General features: G+C 59.8%; 1 protein-coding gene across 4 annotated transcripts in view; it reads left to right on the top strand.

Moving 5' to 3' along the window:
- Nucleotides 1-18,185, top strand: part of Appl2 (adaptor protein, phosphotyrosine interaction, PH domain and leucine zipper containing 2) — a 37,050-nt gene extending 18,865 nt beyond the window's left edge. For 3 of the 4 annotated variants that reach the window (XM_013518992.1, XM_005374608.1, XM_013518995.1), the window contains 16 exons: nt 1,790-1,831; nt 1,918-1,976; nt 2,659-2,805; nt 5,913-5,995; nt 6,319-6,477; nt 7,512-7,700; nt 8,304-8,346; nt 8,431-8,487; nt 8,570-8,658; nt 11,923-12,081; nt 12,182-12,234; nt 13,567-13,741; nt 14,824-14,860; nt 15,099-15,239; nt 16,062-16,109; nt 17,247-18,185. In XM_013518992.1, coding sequence (XP_013374446.1) covers nt 1,790-1,831; nt 1,918-1,976; nt 2,659-2,805; nt 5,913-5,995; nt 6,319-6,477; nt 7,512-7,700; nt 8,304-8,346; nt 8,431-8,487; nt 8,570-8,658; nt 11,923-12,081; nt 12,182-12,234; nt 13,567-13,741; nt 14,824-14,860; nt 15,099-15,239; nt 16,062-16,109; nt 17,247-17,381 — 1,616 coding nt within the window. In that variant the 3' untranslated portion in view covers nt 17,382-18,185. The remainder of the gene's footprint in view (nt 1-1,789; nt 1,832-1,917; nt 1,977-2,658; nt 2,806-5,912; nt 5,996-6,318; nt 6,478-7,511; nt 7,701-8,303; nt 8,347-8,430; nt 8,488-8,569; nt 8,659-11,922; nt 12,082-12,181; nt 12,235-13,566; nt 13,742-14,823; nt 14,861-15,098; nt 15,240-16,061; nt 16,110-17,246) is intronic. The other variant, XM_013518984.1, reaches the window with a different exon arrangement.
- The last annotated feature ends 1,203 nt before the right edge of the window (nt 18,186-19,388 follow it).

Below are 19,388 nucleotides of genomic sequence, written 5' to 3'. Positions count from 1 at the left end.
TTGGAAATCAAAGTAGTCAGAGAATGAATGTAAAAAAGAACTAATCTTAAAAAAATGTTAGAAAAAGGGAACCCAGACTTCTTAATCTTACTGTTCTTTCTTATTTCATGGGACGTGTTCCTTACCTAGAGAGTAAAGAACTGTATTTGAAGCCAGGCAGGGTGGTGCATACCTGTAACCTCCGCTCTCGGGAGACTGAGGCAGGAGAATCACCACAAGTTTGGAGGAGGCTGAGGCAGGAGGATCACAAGGCCAGCCTGAGCTACATAGTGAGTTTAAGGATAACCTGAACTACATAGTGTCTCAAAAATAATCCCAAAAAACAAACTATGACTGCAGAAGCCTTCAGCCCAGCCCTAGAAGACCCATTCAGTACTGGGCTTCTAGGTAGAAAAGCTGCAGGTACCCAGGGTACCTGTTGAAGATGGAGTTTGCCCTAGGCTGGGGCATGGTTCGAGGGCAGAGGTCCTACTGGCAGTTCACGGTGAGAGCCCCAGGCCTCCCCACGCTGGTGTGCAGAGCCGGCCGGAGCAGGAGGCGGGCTTCTCCCTGTGCTCCCTTGTTGGTGACACACACGGAGCCCAGACCCACCGAGTGCCAGCTGGGCCACCCCCCGTCCCACCTGCAGTCTAACCCTGTGCTTGTGGAAAGACTTTCTGCACGCGGTCTGCAAGTGTGCGGGGGTCGTTCTCAGAGCATCCCTGAGCGGGCAGGGCCAGGTTGAGTCCGCAGCCAGGCCGCCAGCAGACACCTGGCATCCGGGCACACACCTGGCCGTGGCTGACGTCATCCCTCAATGCCCAGAGTGGTGATTCTTTTTTGTTGAGAAGGGTTTCTTTGAATAGTTCAAGCCGATGTTGAACTCACTGTGTAGCCCAGGCTGGCCTTGAACTCTTGGTGATCCTCCTGCCTCAGCCTCCCGAGTGCTAGGATTAGAGGCGTGTGCCATCATGCCCATGCACAAAGGCAAGTGGAAAAGAACACGGGTTCAATGCTTACTGTGTTCGACAGAGAGTAGGTGGTGTTAGTGCTGTAGATAATACCACGTTTCTTCGGGGATCTGTCTGTGTTAAGTTCCCTCCCTCCCTGTGTGGGGATGGAACCCAGGGTCTTGCGTGTGCTAGGCCCATGCTCTGCTGCTGAGGGACATTTTTGGTTTTCTTTTGTCATGGTTTGGTTTGTTCGAGACAGGCTTGGTCGGAATTGCCAGGCTGACCTTGAACCTTCGATCCTCCCATCTCAGGCTCCCACGAGGCTGGGATTACAGGCATGCACCACCCACCCAGCCTGCTGTTTTTAATCTCGGGCGTTTATTGCTCTCGTGACCTTGTTGTCGTGGGTTTATTAGGCCGTCATTGTGCGTGATGGGTGTCGCACCCCTGTTGGGTAATGGGTTGGCTTGTTGCGTGTAGGCTGTGCCGAATTGTGTCACAGTTGTCCTTAGCGCACTGCCTGCACTCCTGTCCGTCTGGGTCCCGTCCTGACTGCATTCCTGGGACAGACGGTTAAGATCCTCGTGCAGGGGTGGAGACTCAGAGCTGAAGTTTATCCCCCGGTCGCCGTGGCACACCTGGCCACCACGCTGCCTGCCTGTGTCCCCATGGTGCCCCTCCTTCCCAGGGCGGGCCGGGGCATGGGTGTGAGGTGAGGGCAGGAGTCGGGTCACCGGGCCAGGCCCGGCGGAGAGAGGGCCGGAGTGGCCCTGGGCAAAGGCGGCGCGCGCCCACCGACTCGGAAAGTGGAGTTTTATTTTTCTTTGCTCTAAGCTGTTCTCTTTTCCCTTGTGCAGAAATAAGCACTCTGAAGGACCTCTTTGGACTCGCCAGCAACGGTAGGCCTCCCACTCCTGCCGCGGGCCGGTGGCGGGGGCGGTCCTCGCCCGGCCCTTCCCAGCCGCCCTCCTCTTCCTGTTTTTAGACCACGACCTCGCGATGGCCAGGTACAGCAGGCTTTCTAAGAAGAAGGAGAACGAAAAGGTGAGCAGGCCGCACGCCGGACCGTTCACCTGCGCCCTCGGGCGCCCTGTGAGTTCGCGGGCGCTGGGCTGCCTCACATTGCTTCTGGTTCTCTGGATCCCCCTTAAAGTTATTCTGCATCTCGAGGAGGCTTCACTTCTCTATCCTGACTTTCCAACCCGCTCTGTTGAAGGCAGATCTGGAGCCTGTCGAATGACAGTCCCACGGGGACTTGACTGTCCGCCTGGGGCTCCTTGCCCAGGGGCGCTGAATCTTCAGCCCCTGGTTTCTGGGTGCTGGGCGGCAGTAGAGAAGAGCGAGTATCCCCATGCATAGAACTTTCACTTCTGCTCCTTGCTTCCTGGGGTCAAAGCGTCTCAGAGTCCAGTCTCGTTGGTGAACCGCGCATGTATGGCTTCCAGGGCTGGCCGCCCGGGGTTCTCCTAACACAGGGTCGCGCTGTCACAGCCACCAGGAAGCTGCTGGCTTCCGCTGGGTGCAGCCGCACAGACTCGGAGCTGCCATTGCTCCGGGATTTTGGATTTTCAGTTAGGAATTTCTTTAAATTTGAGATGCAACCTTAAATGTTACGGTGTTTGTTCCAAAAATGGCTGTAATGAATATGCAAACACTGTCCAGTGGCATGCTCCTGCAGCATTATCACGAGCAGACAGCCTGACACACACCCTCTGCTCTGAATCAGGCGAAGGCCGAGGTGGGGAAGGAGGTGGCGGCTGCGCGGCGGAAGCAGCACCTGTCGTCCCTGCAGTACTACTGTGCCCTCAACGCGCTGCAGTACCGGAAGCGGATGGCCATGCTGGAGCCCATGATCGGCTTCGCCCACGGGCAGGTAGGCACCGGCAGGAACTGAAGCATTGTCACTCAGCAAGACACGTGCTTCCCAATGGTCAGCACTCTGGGGAGCTTCCAGCCGGGCCGGGCCATCTTGGCCGGGCCATCTTGACTGGCCATGTGAGGCCATGTGCTCTGGAAGTGACGGTCACATCCCAGGCTTCCTTTGTCTCTGATCCAAGTGAAGGCGGAGTCTGGTTCAGGGTTCCCGGAAGCAGCTTCAGGCTCAGGCTGGGAGACCGGCGTACGCCCCGGGCTGTGCGGTGCTGTGCTCTCCGTGTGTGGCCAGGCCCTCCCTGAGGGGCTGCTCCCTGTCCATGCGTCCCTGAGCGTCCCACCCCTGGAGCACCGCGCCGTGTCACCAGAGCTTTGCAGGCTTCTGCAGAGAACACTGGCTTCCTCCCCCCGACCCAGCGGTCTCCTGACTGTGTAAGGCAGGCTCCTTACACGGTGGGGCTGCGCTTGAGCGTGTCTGGCTGCTGGGCCCACCTTTCCCGACTGGGCTCCACGGTGCTGGTCCCAGAGCTATAGTTGGCCCATGAGAAATGGACCCAGAACCGGCTCTCACTGGATGCTCGAGGGACAGAAAGGGGTGCGAGGAAGGAAAGTGTTGATCAGAATGAAATCGCCGCTTTTTGAAGCCCATGTAACAACATCTTCCATAGCGAAATACTTATATTTCAAAACGAGCTGCTCCCTTCCATGGGGGTGGGGCGGGCGCAGAGGACCCTCAAGCGTCCGCGCCCAGCTGTGTGAATGTGCGGGGTGTGGTCACAGGGAGCTCAGTGCCGTCGCGTGTGCCTCGGAGGGGATGTTTAAACAGGGCAGTGCGGCCCTTCTGAGTCACTGAGTGGAGCCGGGTTGCACCCTCAGGGGCCCGGCAGCGCCCTCACGGTGGGCACTTGGGGCGGGCACTGGCTGGTCTCCTTTCTTTTCGGGTGACACACCGCACCCCGACCCGGGTGCTCCTGGCTTTGCTACAGAGCGGTGCTGTCTCTGGTTAAGTCCTGCCGTGCGCGCCCTCCCTGGGTCGACCGTCCCTGCCTTTAGCCAGGCCCGGAGGGAGGGAACGGGATTTCGTGTCCCAGAAGCACACAGGCTGCAGCGTGACCATTCGCTGCCCAGAGCGTGGCTGGTGGGAGCAGGGACCTCACAGTCCCAGGGGACAGCTTTGCGGCCAGCTGGCTCCATCTTGCAGCCAAGGACTACGCCGCTTGTCCCAGCCCAGGCTTTTCCAGCGGGTGCAGCTGGCCAGGGAGACAGCGCACCCTGTGGGACCCGCGCCCCGCCCTCTTTGCTGGCAGCCGGCTCGGGCGCTTGGAGGACGGAGCAGGGCACGTTCTGGTTCTCCTGTAGGAAGTGTCCAGATTTCAAGACTAGGGCCAGTTGGTCCCTTGCCCTGCGGAGTGTTTAAATCCTGCCGCAAACCGCAGTCCTTTCCTCAGGGAGGGTTGTGGAACACCGTGAGACTCGCAGATGGTGCCGAGGCGTTTGCTGCCCTCCTCCTGGCCCGTGGAGTTGGGGTGTCCTGGGCCCCCACCTTTCTGAGAGGGTAGAGACTGACTTGGCTGCTCCATACCACTGGCCGCAGGGTGGTGCGAGGACCCAACCGGCCTGTTGCTCCTCGTTAGCCAGGGTTAGGTGGCACTGGGCCTCAGCCCTGACGCTGCCGGCCGAGGTGTGCTGATCATGTGTGTCCAGGCTCTGAGCACATAAACGTGAACCCGCTGTCACACTGACAGGGTCAGCACTAGCTGACGCGCACAGCAGCCAGCGCCTTTCCTTCCTCTCATCAGCTCCCCCTAGGGACCAGGCGCGCCCTGCCCAAGCAGCTTACAGAGTTGCAGAAGCCCCAAGCCAGCGAAGCACGAAGGGAGGGAGCCGGAAGCCCCAGGGTGCCCTAAGGCTGATGTGCGTGCTTTGCCGTTCGACAGCGCAGGGACTCAGAGTGGCGTAGACGGCACCAATCTCTGTATGATTCAGAGATCACGTGGCCATCGGCTGCTTTTTCCCTGTGATATCTACCGACACTGGCATCCACGCCTTCCCAGGGTGCCCAGGGAGGTGGGAGGACGTCAGAGCCGTATTGATTATGCCTCCTGCCCTTCGGGTGAGGCCCGTTTCCATGTCTCCGCCGGGGCAAGGTGGACTTCTGGTTCCTGGCGGGCTGTGGCAACGTGAGCGTGAAGCACCTGCCGGGCGTTTGCTCTGCCTGTGACCTCCCACCGCCGGCCGTCACGTGCGCCAGTGCCAGCATCCTGCCCAGGTTTTCTGAAGCTGCGGCCACAGATGAAGGCTGAGCTTTTCCGAGCAGTGGCCGAGGCTGTCGGTGGTGCCGGAAATGTGCTTGTCCCCCTCTTCCTGTGTGCTGCCATGCAGGGGGAGCCAGGTTCCCAGGCTTTCTGGAAAGGCATCGTCTTCCAGGAGTCCAGGAAGGAAGCCTCCCTTCCGCTGGTACCAAACCCAGCAGCTGCAACTTCATTTTCAAACTGCATAGTGCTGAAGAGCCCTGGAGGCCACTGTCGCCTGGCCCAGAAGGCGTCCATCGCAGAACACTGGGGAGCAGGAGTGGCCCTGTCCTTCCTGCACACGACCCCTTGTCCTTGTGGCTTGTAAAGGCCGTTAGCCCGGTGTCCCTCTGTGGCGAGTGTCTCAGCCCAGCCCTCGTCCCACGCACGGCTTGAGTGCGCTGGGTCCCAGGGTGGCCATGGCAGGGAGGTCCCCTGTGAGCATTTGCCACGCACCGCACACCCGCCTGTGCTAGAGGCAGGAAGTCACTGCTCAGCACTTGCGTAGGAGCTGCTGCTGGTCACCTCCAGCACCACGGCAGCACCAGCCCCGGATCCCACATGTGGCTCTTACGTCAGCCTTTCAGCAGCACACCTGTGTCCCCTCATACTTGGGGAGTCCCTCCACTCACGTGGTGGCTCTGTAGAGAGCTACCAGTGGCGAGGACATGCACCCGACAGACACCTGCCGCAGAGAGACACCGGGCTAACGGCCGGTACGAGCCTCTCGCCACGGTTGGCCTCCCACGGCCTCCCACTGCCGGGCCGTGTTTGGGGAACCTGGCGACCATTTCAGGACTTCACCATTGTCTTTCAGATCAGCTTCTTTAAGAAGGGAGCAGAAGTGTTTTCCAGGAGCATGGACAACTTCCTCTCCTCGGGGGCGGACATGGTTCAAAGGTAAGGCGGCCCCGGGTGCCGTCCTGTGTGCCTGCTGCCCTCCCTGCTGCCTGTGCGTCCCAGCACTCGGGAGGCTGAGGCAGCGCTAGGATTGCAGGTGGGCACCGCCACACCGGGCAGTGGGATTCCTTACAGCAAACACTGTGGGCATTGTACAGCTGGGTGCCGTGACCCCCGAGGCTGGGGCCCTGAGTTGGATGATGCAGAGCCAATGGCTCCGTCCCGAAGGCAGGCAGCTTCAGGTGCAGTGAGGGCCCCCTTGCTGCTTCTCAGCAGTGCAGAGTGGCGGGGGCCCGGTGACAGACCTGTCACCGTCTGTGAAGCATCCAGGTGGAGCTGGAAGCAGAAGCGGAGAAGATGCGGATGTCGCAGCAGGAGCTGCTCTCTGTGGACGAGTCTGTGTACACCCCAGACTTGGATGTGGCTGCCCCTGAGATCAACCGGAACCTCATCCAGAAGGCCGGCTACCTTAACCTGAGAAAGTGGGTACAGCGCCCGCCCCTTCTGAGCTCGTTCCTAGGAAGTGGCCCCCTGAGTTCTCAGGGTAGGCAGGGACACTGGGGAGAACACGAACCCCAGCACCCCCAGAGCCTCCTGCCCAGGTACAGGGAGAGTCAGCCCCTGCCAGGGCTCCAGGACGCTCCCCTCTGCAGCCACTCGCAGCTGTTGTCATCTGGGCCCTTTGACTTACTGTCCGAGGGGCCCAGCAGGCCTGGACCACCCAAGGTGGGAAGCCTCAGGTCCACCCTGATGGCGTCAGGCATTGAACCCTGCAGCGGGTGGGCAGGCTCAAGTCTGGGAGTAGGGACTGACACCAAGGTGTTGGGGGTCGTCAGGCTCCCCGGCCAGGCTGAGCCTTGATTTCTCACTCTGACCATAGCCCCTGCTTTAGGTAGTTTTGTCACAAGGAGTGAACGAGGTTATCCTGGTGGGGCGGAAGCCTTCCAGTTCCAGCTGTTGCCATATTTAGGAATTTCCGGGGCAGGGAGGACACCCAGCGCCTTGCACACAGGTCCTCCTTGGCTTTACCGAATTCAGCAGCTGTCTGGGGCCTCCCAGGGGGGTGGGGTACCGGGGAACTGTGGCTCCTTCCCTCTGGCAAAGCCATGCCTGTAGCCTGCAGGGATCATAAACCAGATGTCCCTGTAAAAACCCCACAAACGCTGTGATCTGCCAAGCTCCTGCCTTTCTCCTATGGGTAGTACACAAGACAAGAACAACCTGCCGGCAGAGCACAGCCCGGCTGGCGGGAGCCCTGCACCGGGGGTCGTGGGGCGTCTGTGGGCTGAGGTGACGCAGGCCTGTCCTGCATGCACTTAGCATTGCCCTGGGCTGGCACTGCTGGTGGGAGCCGTGCTCACAGTCTCCTGGACCATGCAGGCTCCTGTCACCCCAGCGGCAATGATGCGGCCCTGCAGAAAGCGCATTGGCTCTAAACACCAGGCGGCGGCAGGGTGCAGAAGCCCTCGCACGTCCTCCCCGGTGCTGATGGGTGCCTGCCACTCCTTTCCCACAGCAAAACGGGGCTGGTGAGCACCAGCTGGGAGCGGCTGTACTTCTTCACCCAGGGCGGGAACCTCCTGTGCCAGCCCCGGGGCGCCGTGGCCGGCGGGCTCATCCAGGACCTGGACAACTGCTCAGTGATGGCGGTGGACTGCGAGGACCGGCGCTACTGCTTCCAGATCACGGCTCCCAACGGGAAATCGTACGCCTCGGGGGTGCCCCTGGGGACTGCCCAGTGTGGGGCCTGGGAGCTTTGGGGATGGTGGTCTTTTGTGCACGTGCCCCTGCGGGGTGAAGCCCAGCGAGGGTCTTAGGCAGGGAGCCTCCTGTGGAGGAGAGGCGGCCTGCGTGTCTCGGGGGACAGAGGTGGGGGCGTCTCCTCTCCAGGCTGGCAGGGCCGTGTCAGTCCTGCCTCCTCCTGGGGTCCTAGTTGAGGTCCCCGGCAGTTACAGCTCTGGTCTCAGGGTCCTCACCTGTGAGACAGGGATGAGCTCTGTTTCTTGGGTGCCACTGTAAGACTAACGAAGGAATGGAGGCCCTGCCAGAGCTGGGGCGGTGATGCCCCCGTCACCCGCCTGGGCCCGGGCCTCCACTTGCAGACTACTCAGTGCTCGGAAGCGGTGCCCAGGCCCCAGAGGCGGTGGAGGCCAGCAGGGCCACAGGACGCGGTCCCGGCGGGGGGCAGGCCTGGGCTTGGAGGGCAGGGCTCAGGCTTCTCGCTTACGTTGGAGGGGGTGCAGCTCTGGGGGCGCCGGCTCAGCTGGGCCCGAGAGCTGCGGGCCTGACACGGACGTGCTCCTTCCAGGGGGATAATCCTCCAGGCAGAGAGCAGGAAGGAGAACGAAGAGGTAACGAGCGCCCCCTGCCTTTGGTCCCGCTCTCCTCCCTTGCGGCAGCGACTCTGGGACTCAGGGCTTCTCTTCCCTCCGCAGTGGATCTGCACCATCAACAACATCTCCAGGCAGATCTACCTGACCGAGGACCCCGAGGTAAGGAGCGAGTGGCCCCCAGGCCCGGCCTCCCCGGTGTCCCCGCCCAGGCCTGCTGAACAGTGTCGCCCGTGGGTTCCAGGCCGTGGCCATCAGGCTGAACCAGACGGCTCTGCAGGCGGTGACTCCCATCACGAGTCTGGGGAAGAAACAGGAAAGCTCTGGCCCCAGGTAAGGAAGGACAGCGCGAAGTCCGTTGTCCTGGTGATTCTCCTGCCTCAGCCTCTTAAGTGTTGGGATAACAAGCGTTCCACCACACCTGCCAAGAATTTTACTTTTTTTAAATGAGAAAATCATTTTATGTGTCCATATTGCTGCCGGGACCTGCTCTGCACATGTGCTCATATTTTCAGGTGCATTTGCTTTTATTTCCATAGCTACGTTTTAAATACGTCTACCTTCTCTGTAATCGCTTTTTAATCTGACCTCACCCGATGCCATCGCAGGTCGTCCCCCCCCTTGCCCGATGGCATAGTAAAGGTTTCCGCACCACGGCTGCCCTCCGGACTTGAGTCCAGCTTCCGGGTTGATTCTAGGATCCCACCCTGTGTTGCTGGCAGTCTCGGAGGGCTGTGTTCCTCGTCACGCTAACGAAATCCTGGCGTCAAAGGGCAGTTGAAGTGGTGACACAGCTTGGTGTCCATATCTTAGCAGCACAAGAGGAGGGGCCCCTGCTCCAGTGCAACCTGTCAGGGTCACGCAGCTCCCAGGGTGACGCACCCGCCCTGGGTACACGAGGAGGGAGAGAGGCCGGGAGACACGCATGGGCTCGACCAGGCGCCCCGCTCAGGAGTTGCAGGTTTGAGGGGTGACAGTCGTCGCCTGGCTTAGGGGCATGCAGCACGGTGCGGGACAGACTGACAGCGCCGGTGGGGGACGTCAGAGCGTGCGAGCCCGAGCAGAGGGGATAGAAACAGGGACAAGGCGGCGGGGCAGGACAGCTAACTGCGGTCAGGAAGCCACCGTGCGCAGTTTCGCTCTGAGAAAGCACCGTGACAGGAAGTGGAAATCCAGACCCGCGGGGCGCGTCGTGAGTCGGTGGCCTGCCCCGCGCGGAAGGGGACAGAAGCCTTAGTGCATGTGGGGTGGAGACGCCGAGACTGCGGTGGGCCTCGGTGTCCTCCCCAGAGGTGGCCCTCCACGCCCCACAGCTCTGAGGCCACCTCTCCAGGGGACCACAGGACAGGCCCCTCGGCAGACCTCACGTGCCGCTGAGATTAGCTCAGAAGCGGGCTTTTCTGCCTTCCTAGAGCACAGCACCTTCTCGGGCAGGGTGGACTTCACGGGGGACAGAAAACGCCTCCTCGGCGGGGCGCCCAGCCGGGCTGAGCTGACCCAAAGCCCGGGAGAGGCACACACGAGCTGCCAGGTGGCCCCGCGCTGCGGGAGGAGCGGTCCCGGCTCGGGCTCCTGAAGACCGGAGGAATGCTTCGGCGGGGTGGGGAGAGCAGAGCGGGCCGCCTTGTTGAGAACAAACTCCCATTCCCGGGGCGGCAAGCCCGCGAGCCGCTTCCGGGCGAGCGAGGACAGGCAGGCAGGCCACAGGACGTCCGCCCTCGGTCAGAACGAGGCAGGCACCTCGATGATCATGCCCAGGGCGCCGGCGGGCGTGGGGAGCACAGGGGGCCCAGGCCGGGCCTGGCCACAGAGCTTGGGAGGAGACGGAGGCTCTGCTGCAGGGACCGCGGGGGGCGCCCGCCTGCCGGGCGGGAGAGAGCTCTGCGGTCTGCGAGGCGGCCGAGGCCCGGGCCAGGAGCTGGGGCGCGAGGGTCGGAGGGGTGCCGCGGGCGCGAGGGGGGGTGAGATGACCCCCTTCCTCGCCGGGTCCGCCCTCGTGGCTCTGGGCCAGAGCAGCCGGGCTGGGCGAGGGGAGCCGAGGAGGCCCTGGTCTGGATTTGACCTGGGGTGAGAACCCCAGACCGGAGGGAAGCGCAGACGAGGCGGAGGCGAGGGGTGTGCGTGGGGCCCCGCAGGTCTGAGGCCTTGAGTCGTGCGCAGGTGTCCCTGACCCGCCGAAGGCCGCAGTCCAGGCGCGGGAGACGTCTTGTCCGGCGGATGAGCCACGCGCTGGGCTGGAGGAAGGCGACGAGGCGGGGCGGGCTCCCCGGGGCCCCAGCATCCGGAGAGGGCAGAGCCGGGCGGGAGCAGCAGCCCCTGCACACCGGCACCGGTGGGAACCCCGAGGGCCGCTGGAGGGGTCCGTCGGCGCTGACAGCAGTGCCCGTCGCTGGGGCGGCACAGGGCCTCGTGTCCCCCCCCCTTCCGAGTGCCCAGGGGCTCCCCAGGCCAAGGTCAGGCCCCGACTCCCACCGGACGTGACCTGGCCCCACGCTGCCTTGACTGGGTCCCCTCACCTTCGCTGTCCGAGAGCCCGAAACCTGGATGTTCGCTCCCCGAGCGTCCCACACCTGCCCCGTGCGGAAGGCAGTCCAGAGGGACAGGCCCGCGGGGCACGTGCGCCGCTGGGGGGGGGGGCGCCTCCCTTCGCCGGGCGCACGGGTCCCTCTAGCGGCCGCTGTCCCGTGTAACTGCGGCGTTTGAGCGTGTCACCTCCAAGGGTCCCTGCGGAGCTGGCCGCTGGGCTGTGCATGGCGCTTCTCTGTCTGCCTCCCGCCTGGGGGCCACCTGTCACGTAGCTGTCTCACGCAGTACTGTCCGTTATTGACACGTTTGAGAAATACGAATGTATCGGCATAAACATACCCAAGGCACAGAAAGGTAACAGGGCTTTGTGTCGTCCACACGATGGGAGAAGTTAAAATACTGCAATATTCTTTGCCCTGGAGGGAGTTTCCACGCCAGCTGGAGAGAAGAGACGTTAAGAGGTGACGCTTACTGCAGTGCTGTGACCCTGGGAGATGCTCGTGGGTGCCCGGCTGGGCACTGTGACCAGCGCACGCCGTGTCAGGGGCCACTGACACGGAAGAGTGCCCGGGGCGCAGGCGTCTGTGACTCGGGGAAGCCGCAGGGTTCAGTGGGGGAGGAGGAGGCGGCTGTGAGCGGGGCTTGGGCCTGGCAGCGGCAGAGTTGGCTGGCGGTGGAGCTCCAGTGGAGGGGTGTTAGCGGAGGGTTCAGGAAATCAGGGCCAAACTCTGATGAAATAAACGCCAGGCCAGGACGTTTCTCCTCCAGCTGACACCGCTGAGTGCCCACCGCCGCCCCTGCCAGCCGTTACTCTTAGTGATAAATACAATCTGGCGAGTTTCCGGGGAGCGAGTTACCCAGATGGTGTGTGGCGTGACGGGCGCTCTAACACAGCTGTGGGCTGAGCAGGGGACACCGTGGGGGCCCTGAGGGGCTCTGCAGAGGACACGAAGGTTCAGAGCACACAGAGGGCTCGTGCAAGCCTCCCTTGTATTTCCACGTGTACACGGCACAGCATTAAGCAGGCGGTTCTATGTGCTTGCCCATCTCCCCTCCTGTGTTACGCTCCAGCCAGAACCCCACGAACTCAGAGCTCGAGAACGACAAGACCGTCCCCGCGGCAGCAGCCGCGGCTCCTGAGGCCGAGGAGCTCATCGCACCCGGGACGCCGATTCAGTTCGACATTGTGCTTCCCGCTACAGAGTTCCTCGATCAGAACAGAGGCGGCAGGTACGGCCCGGAGGGCTCAGGAGGAAGGGAAGTCGGTTCTTGGGTCCGGCCCACAGCGGGAGACCTGCCTCGTCCTGTGCTGACGCCTGTGTTCCCCCAGGCGGACCAACCCTTTCGGCGAAAGTGAGGACGACACCTTTCCGGAGGCGGAAGGTGAGAGGCCGGCTTGGCGCACTTCCTCCCTCCCCTGCACAGAAGGACGGGCCCTGAGCTAACAGGTGACATGGTGTTAGAGCTCGGAGGAGGGACTGGAAGTGTGGCCCTGGTCTGCTGTTCCCTGCAGATGCAGGCCAGGCGTGGCGAGGCAGGGCTCTACCTGGAGGAGAGCCAAGGGAGCGCGGAGGTTCCTACCTGAGTCCTGTTGGCCACCCCCACTCCCTCTGGGAGTGCCCGCCAGACACGCTGTCAGATCTCACTCAGGCATCCGTTCCTGTACAGCAAAGTCAAGGAGGACAGAACGATCACATTGACACGCAGACTTGAGGGATAAATACGCTGTTTCATTTAGAAAATCACAACCAACATGATCTTGAAGTTAACATGAGTAAATGATAAGTTAATGGTATTCAGATTTAGATTTTGGTGGTTGGATTTGCGGTCTCAAAATACGGAAGAACATGCCCGGTGGAGCTGCCCTTAATCTACCGAATGCAGCAAACTCTCCGTTCCCGGCCAACGCCGGTTCGCCGGTTCGTAGGGAGGAGCGCCCAGCTCCAGACCGGAGCTAGCACGCCCTAGAACAAACTCTGCTTCTGTAAGTCTAAAAACGTTCGTGCAGAGTTTGCATCCCTTAAAGGCTGTAGGCAGAAGCTGTGATGTTTTGAAGTGAAGTGAAGCCATACCTCAGATATGGCCCGGTGTGTTGACCTGCCTTTATTTGCCCCAGTCTACAGAAAACACTTTTCAAACTTGTAAAGGTCCATAAAAAGGAGTTAACTGTGAGTCATTTATTATACTTAGTGCCCTATTAACCCTCGTTTTTAGGGACAGAGGAAAAAGAGGCCCCACAGCTTAAAACGATTGGTAAATACTGTTCCTACAGGGAAAAAGTTTTTCTTCCGTGTTTTCCGTGGTGTCTGTTTGGTTCGGTCACTTGGTTCTGTGAGACCCAGTGCCGTTATCAAGCAGGTTGGCAGTTCGCAGGCAAAGCGCTTCTGAGCGCTCCCGGGTGGAGGAAACGCCACTGCTCCTCGTAGCAGATGCGCTGTCTGCTGAGCCCGACGCCAGGGCTACTCCTGCGCATGCACTTCCTTCCCTAGGGGGCTTGACGGTGGGGAAATGCTGGGTGTCCCGGGGCGTGGTGGGAGCGCTCCTCCTGGGCCTTGGGCGGGTCGCACAGGAACCGGAGGCGGCTCTGTGGGCTGCAGCAGTTCACACGCAGACAGTGCAGGCAGCAGGAGGGCCAGAGCCGGGGGCCCTCCGTCCTGAGCAAGCAAGGGGAGCCCGGAGGCGCGAGCGAGCCTAAGCGCCGCTGCTGTCTCGCAGATTCGCTTCTGCAGCAGATGTTCGTAGTTCGGTTTTTGGGGTCGATGGCGGTGAAGACGGATGGCAGCGTGGAGGTGATTTATGAAGCCATGAGACAGGTGCTGGCTGCGCGAGCCATTCACAACATCTTCCGCACGACCGAGTCCCACCTGATGGTCACCAGCCAGGCTCTGAGGTACTTTCTTTTACTTCCTTTCTTTTTTTTCGGTTTTTGAGACTATGTAGTGCAGGCTGGCCTCGAACTCAGTGATCCTCCTGCCTCACCTCCCAAGTGCCCGGCTTCTGAGGCACCTTCCATCTCACTGTCAGCCCCTTCTGGCTTCACCCCATTCCCGACGTCAGCCACATCCACCCCTCTGGGGTGCGAGCACTCAGGGATCTGATTGGGTTAAATGAAGGTGCTGCTCTTTCTTTTGTAAAAGATGCCCTTAAAGACAAGAACTCACATCACAAAATTCAGTGACCAGTGAGTACATGTTGAGTATCCCTTCTGCAAAATGCTTGAGACCACAAGTATTTCAGATTCTGGGTTTTTTTCCCCCAGATTTTGGAATATTTGCATATATGTAATGATACACCTTGGCGATGGAACCCAAGGCTGAACATGAAGGCCTCGTATGTTTCATGTCCACTTACGCACACACCCTGACGATCGCACACCGTTATAATACTTGTATGCATGAAGCACTGCACAGTGTGGCTTTGCACTTGTGGCCAGCCCCGCATTTCAAATGGTGGAGCATCTGGGTTTCAAATTTCAGATTAAGGAAGCTCAGCCTCTACAATGTTCATACGGACACCGTTACTCTAGATTTCTCTCCACCTTATCAGATCTTGAAAGTTTTGTTTTTATTGAAAAATAATGCTTATTAAAATTAACAACACCCCTACCCCACGTATTTGGTTACAGTTAGATTTAGAATAAGGTGGAAGCACTTCGGGGGAATTACACACCAGTGAATGTCTGTCCAGAAAGAGACTGTGCAGTCTCTGATCCATCCACATGTACGTTAGAACCACTGGCAGTTACACGCTGCTGTTGGCGGTGTCGCCCTGCACTGCGAACACCTGAGCTGTACACAGGTTCAGCAGAGGCAGGAACCCAGCTCAGGGCCGCGGGAACTGCCTCCCCTACCCCCAGCCAGGCTGCGCCGTCCACCGGGGGGTGTGTGCGTGACCTCATCTGAACTCCTCCAAACCCTTCTAAGGGTGCGTTTGTTCAACGTGTGTAATGCAGTGAATCTCTTAAAATTCCAGGTTGATAGATCCTCAGACGCAGGTGTCAAGGGCCAACGTAAGTACATGAGCACCTCCATGCCCACTTCAAGCACAACAGTGCCGGCCAGCCTTGCAGCGCTCCCCTGATAACAGCAGCCCACTGTGGCACGCGTGCCATAGGTTCGCCACTTGGTGAATGGCTACGTTAAGTGGCTGCCTCTCCCGTAGCCCCTTCCCGACCTTACAGAGAACCACAGCCCTGGCCGTTTTGATTCCCGTTGTTGGTGACTGCTCAGGGTGTCCTTTCCCCCCAGTTTGAACTCACCAGCGTCACCCAGTTCACTGCTCATCAAGAAAACAAGCGACTGTTTGGCTTTGTCACCCGCGTCCCCGAGTCCACGGGAGAAGACTCCCTCAGCACGTACATTTTCGAAAGCAACCTGGATGGCGAGAAGGTCTCGTTTCTGTCTTGTACTGGGACAGCGCAGTGCGGGGTGTTGGGGGTGGGAACCGTGGCCCCAGCTGCTTGGGTGACATTCCGCAGGCTCCAGCCCCCTCTGAAGGGACGCTGGCCGCCCTGCGGTTCCCAGGGAAAGTCCAGTGGACAAGGAGAACGCCAAGAGCAAGGTGAATTGTTCGGTAGGGATATCATAAAATGTTAGAGGAGTTCTCCACATCTGCTGTCAAAAAGAACATTAAAACAGAATGTACACTAGAGAATAGTCTCAGCAAACCAGGGCAGGAGGCACCAGGGAAGCACAGCTAAAAAGTGACACCAGGATCAGCCCATTAGCGTTAACCCTCGTTGCCTTCAGCACTGTGTGCTGTGGACAGATGCAGCGGGTGCGAAACACGCTTGAGGGGACACCGGTTAAGAGCTGCGAGCACCTGCTGGGCGTGGTGGCACATGCCTGTAATCCTAGCACTTGGGAGGCTGAGGCAGGAGGATCGTTGCCAGTTTGAGACCAGTCTGGGCTACAAAGTGAGCTCAAGGCCAGTCTGAACTGCATAGCGAGAACCTGTCTCAAAAAAGAGTCCCAACCACAAAAAAAAAGAAGAACTGTGAGCGCCCGAGTAACTCGGCCCTCACACGGCACGTGCTGGCACCAAGGTTCGGACAGCTGGGCACTAGCACTGCGACCCTGAGGACAAGGCCACCTCCCGGCACCCCACATGACCCCGCATGGACGGCGGCCTTGCCACGCCCCAGCTCACCTTTCCCCTAAAATGTTTGTCTATTTCTACTTTGCCGACACTGCTTTTCTTGTCATTTGCAGATATGTTATGCCATTAATCTGGGGAAAGAAATTATTGAGGCTCAGAAGGTAAGGTGCATCTTCGTGCTGCTTTAACCACCACTTCAAGGACCTCTGTCCACATGGGAAGGCTGCTCTCAAGTAGGAAAGTCGCGCTTCCTAGGCGGAGGGGTCCAGGGCGCAGTTGCAGAGCTTTCTAACTGCCCCATGCGTGCCAGGCCAGCTGCAGGTCCCGCCGACAAATCTGCACCTACTAATCAGTGCCACACCGCGGCACCTGCTGTGCACGCTCTCGCTCACACTGTTGGCCGCATCTCCCCTCTCCCAGCGACAGCACACACCCAAGGCCGCCCCCCCCGCCCCCGCACACTCCTCGGCCCTGCTCCTCGGAGGGCGCCCCAGCTCGTGGGGCCCACAGGCAGCACTTACTGAAGCGAGCAGAGACCTCCTGCCCCCAGCGAAGCTCGGAGGCCTAGTTAGCGGCAGGAAACGCTGCAGTGACTGGTGGGACAGACACAGTCCCCCTGCTCCTGGCCCTGTGCTGTGGGACGGAAGTGCTGTCCGCCTGCCCTGTCTAACGGGCAGGCTGAACGTGACAGTAGGACCGAGGGACCGGGTTTCTGAACCTGAGACGGTAGCGTGTAGGGAGCAGCCATGCTGCCAGTGCACCCGTGTCAGGAGGCGACAGCAGTGTGCCTTACGGTGGTGCCAAAGCCATGTTCAGTGGCACAGCTCAGACTGGGCCTCCCGCTCCTACCGGGGGCCTCTCTTGCGGCTTCTTGTCTGTCACCGCTGCGTCACCGCCCCCTGCTGTCGCGGTGCAGAAGCAGCCGCAGGCAGTAGGTGGATGAGTGGGTGAGTGTGTTCACGGGAGGCTTTGTAAGCTTGAGCCCGGACACGCCAGCTCCTGCCGGAGCGGAAGGTGTCCAAGGGCCAGAAGGCGAAGGCCATGTGCCGTTCCTCTGTGGGCAGGATGCCGTGGCTAGGAAACGGTGTCTGGCTGAGGGGAAACGTAGCCTGGCTTAGGCATTCCCTGCGGCCTGCGCTGGAGTTCTCAGAGCAGCGAGGGGACCGAGCCGAGAGGCCACGGCAAGCGAGGCGGTCGGAGCCAGCTCGCAACGCTGCAGCCACGCGAGGCCACGTGCATCTTAAGCTGCTTCTTCTCTCTCCCCCTTTTTGTCCCCTGCCAAACTCTCCTAACTTCAGGATCCAGAGGCACTGGCTCGACTAATGCTGTCTGTCCCGCTAACCCATGACGGGAAGTACGTGCTGCTAGACGATCACGCAGAGGACAGTGCCGGAGGCCCGAGCGGGAGCAGAGGCGCCGAGTCGGAGGCCTGACTCGCTGGGGCTGTGGGCGGAGCCCGGCGGGCGGCTCCTTCAGGGGTTTCCACTTCTCTGCCGCACAGGCGCGCGACCTGCTTTCAGGATGCTGACCGCGCGGCCCGGGATGCTTCCTCAGACGGGGCGCGAGCGGGGAGCCGCGCTCCGGCGTCTGCACCGGGCATCTTGGGCGCTCTGGGTGAGCGCCTCCGTGGGCCGCACCGAGGGAAGGGATCCTGGAAGACGCACTGATCCCTTGACTCGGATGTCATCTCTCCTGTTCCCAGTGCCCTTTTACTAAGAGCGGCAGAGGCCTAGACTTACAATTTCATAAGCACTAAGTATTTGCATTAACATAATCTATTTTTGTATGTTACCTAATGAGCTTTAAGTGCCTGTGCTCCGGGAAGTGCGTACTGCAAGCCGGCGCTGCTGCGCGGGCAGGGGAGCCGGCCGGCCGCGTGGGCACAGCAGGCTGATGGGACCGGGGACGCCAGGCCTCGCCCTGCGGAACCCCCTGCGGCCTCGGACGTGGCTGCGCTGGGGGGCTGTCGGTGGCCGCGGCACAGCACTTTCCTCTTGCTTCTGAGCCACACTCTCCGCCGGCCAGTGCATTCCCACTCACTGAAGCAGAGCGGACAGGGGCCTGGTGCACTTCTGTTTCCTCCGGGTCCTGGAACCCCGGCGACCTTCCAATCCCCAGAGCTGGGGTTAAAGATAAAAATCTTGAACTGTGAAGATCTTGAACTGTGCGTGGTGTTTAACTGTAACAAGCGCAGCAGACTATCATAGCCATGTAATAAATTAACCTAGCCATGAAAATGACGTTGTTTCTGTTTTTCTGCTCCTGGCGGTTATTTTCTAGAACATCCCTGGAAGAAAACTGAAGTGAGCTCTCTGGCACTAATGTGTAATTGCATAATGAAATTACAGCGGAGGGGACAGAGTACCCCAAAGCATCTTTGTTCAGTAAGCAGAACACTTCAGAATGAAACTGGTAAACAATTTCAGCAGCCCCAACTAGGCGAGCCTCTGAGGGTTGCTGGGAGCACCGCTCCTGTGACACGGGCGCCACCCGAGAAGCGGTGGGCTGACCTGGCCCAGTGTGAGTCCACGCCAGTGGGTGAGTTCCGTGGGCCCCGGTGCCGGACAGACCTGTGACAGAGCGGAGTCGGCCCCCAAGTTCTCTCAGGCTGCCGGAGCCGTGGCGCCCTGGATGTTGTTCCTTAAACTTAGACTTTTTCAGGGGAGGAGGCAGCAGGGTGGAGAATCTCGAGTTCTAAGGCTCTATTAAGACTGTGGCTGCAGTAAGACACAAAGCACGCAACTCAAGAGGAGCACAAAAAAAATCAGTACCTTAAAACTTCATCAAAAGAATACCAGAGAGAAGGAAAGCAACTAAGAGAGATGCCAACAAGACCAAGTACCCGCAACACAGAAAACATTCCTAAAACATCACTTCATTGACTGCAAACATGCTCAGTCACACATCAGAAGGCACAGATGAAGCCACAGGGATACACACATGCAGCAGGCTGCCGTCAGCCCTGGGAACGGGGCTGGGAGGGCAGACCTGCACCGGGCAGCCCGCGGGGCAGGGCAGGGCCTGTCCCACCACCTGGCATCCACTCGCGCCGGGCCAGTGGCGCGTTCAGCGTTCTCTGCTGTGAAACCCCACACCACCCACAGGAGAGCAGGTAAAGTATCTGCATGCCTATAACTGGACACTACAGTCATTCAACAATAGCTGAGGATCAGCTCTGGTGAACATCAGAATACTGAAGCAACATCAGAACATACAAATAAGATTCCACTTATATTGTTAAATAAAGGTGCAAACATTACTATTTAGGGAGATCCAAAGGCTGTGAACTGGCAAACAGCACGGGACTGGTCACCTATAGCAGCCATCCCCTGTGGGGCAAGGAACTCATGTATGTTTTTTTTTCCTTTTTTTGAGACAGGGCCTTGTTAAGTAGTTCAGACTGGCCTTGAAGTATATAGCCCTGGTTAGCCTCGAACTCA

This window comes from Chinchilla lanigera, unplaced genomic scaffold (assembly GCF_000276665.1).
Source record: "Chinchilla lanigera isolate Chin_1 unplaced genomic scaffold, ChiLan1.0 scaffold00004, whole genome shotgun sequence".
NCBI classification, from domain to species: Eukaryota; Metazoa; Chordata; class Mammalia; order Rodentia; family Chinchillidae; genus Chinchilla; species Chinchilla lanigera.
This window is presented reverse-complemented; position numbering and strand designations above follow the sequence as displayed.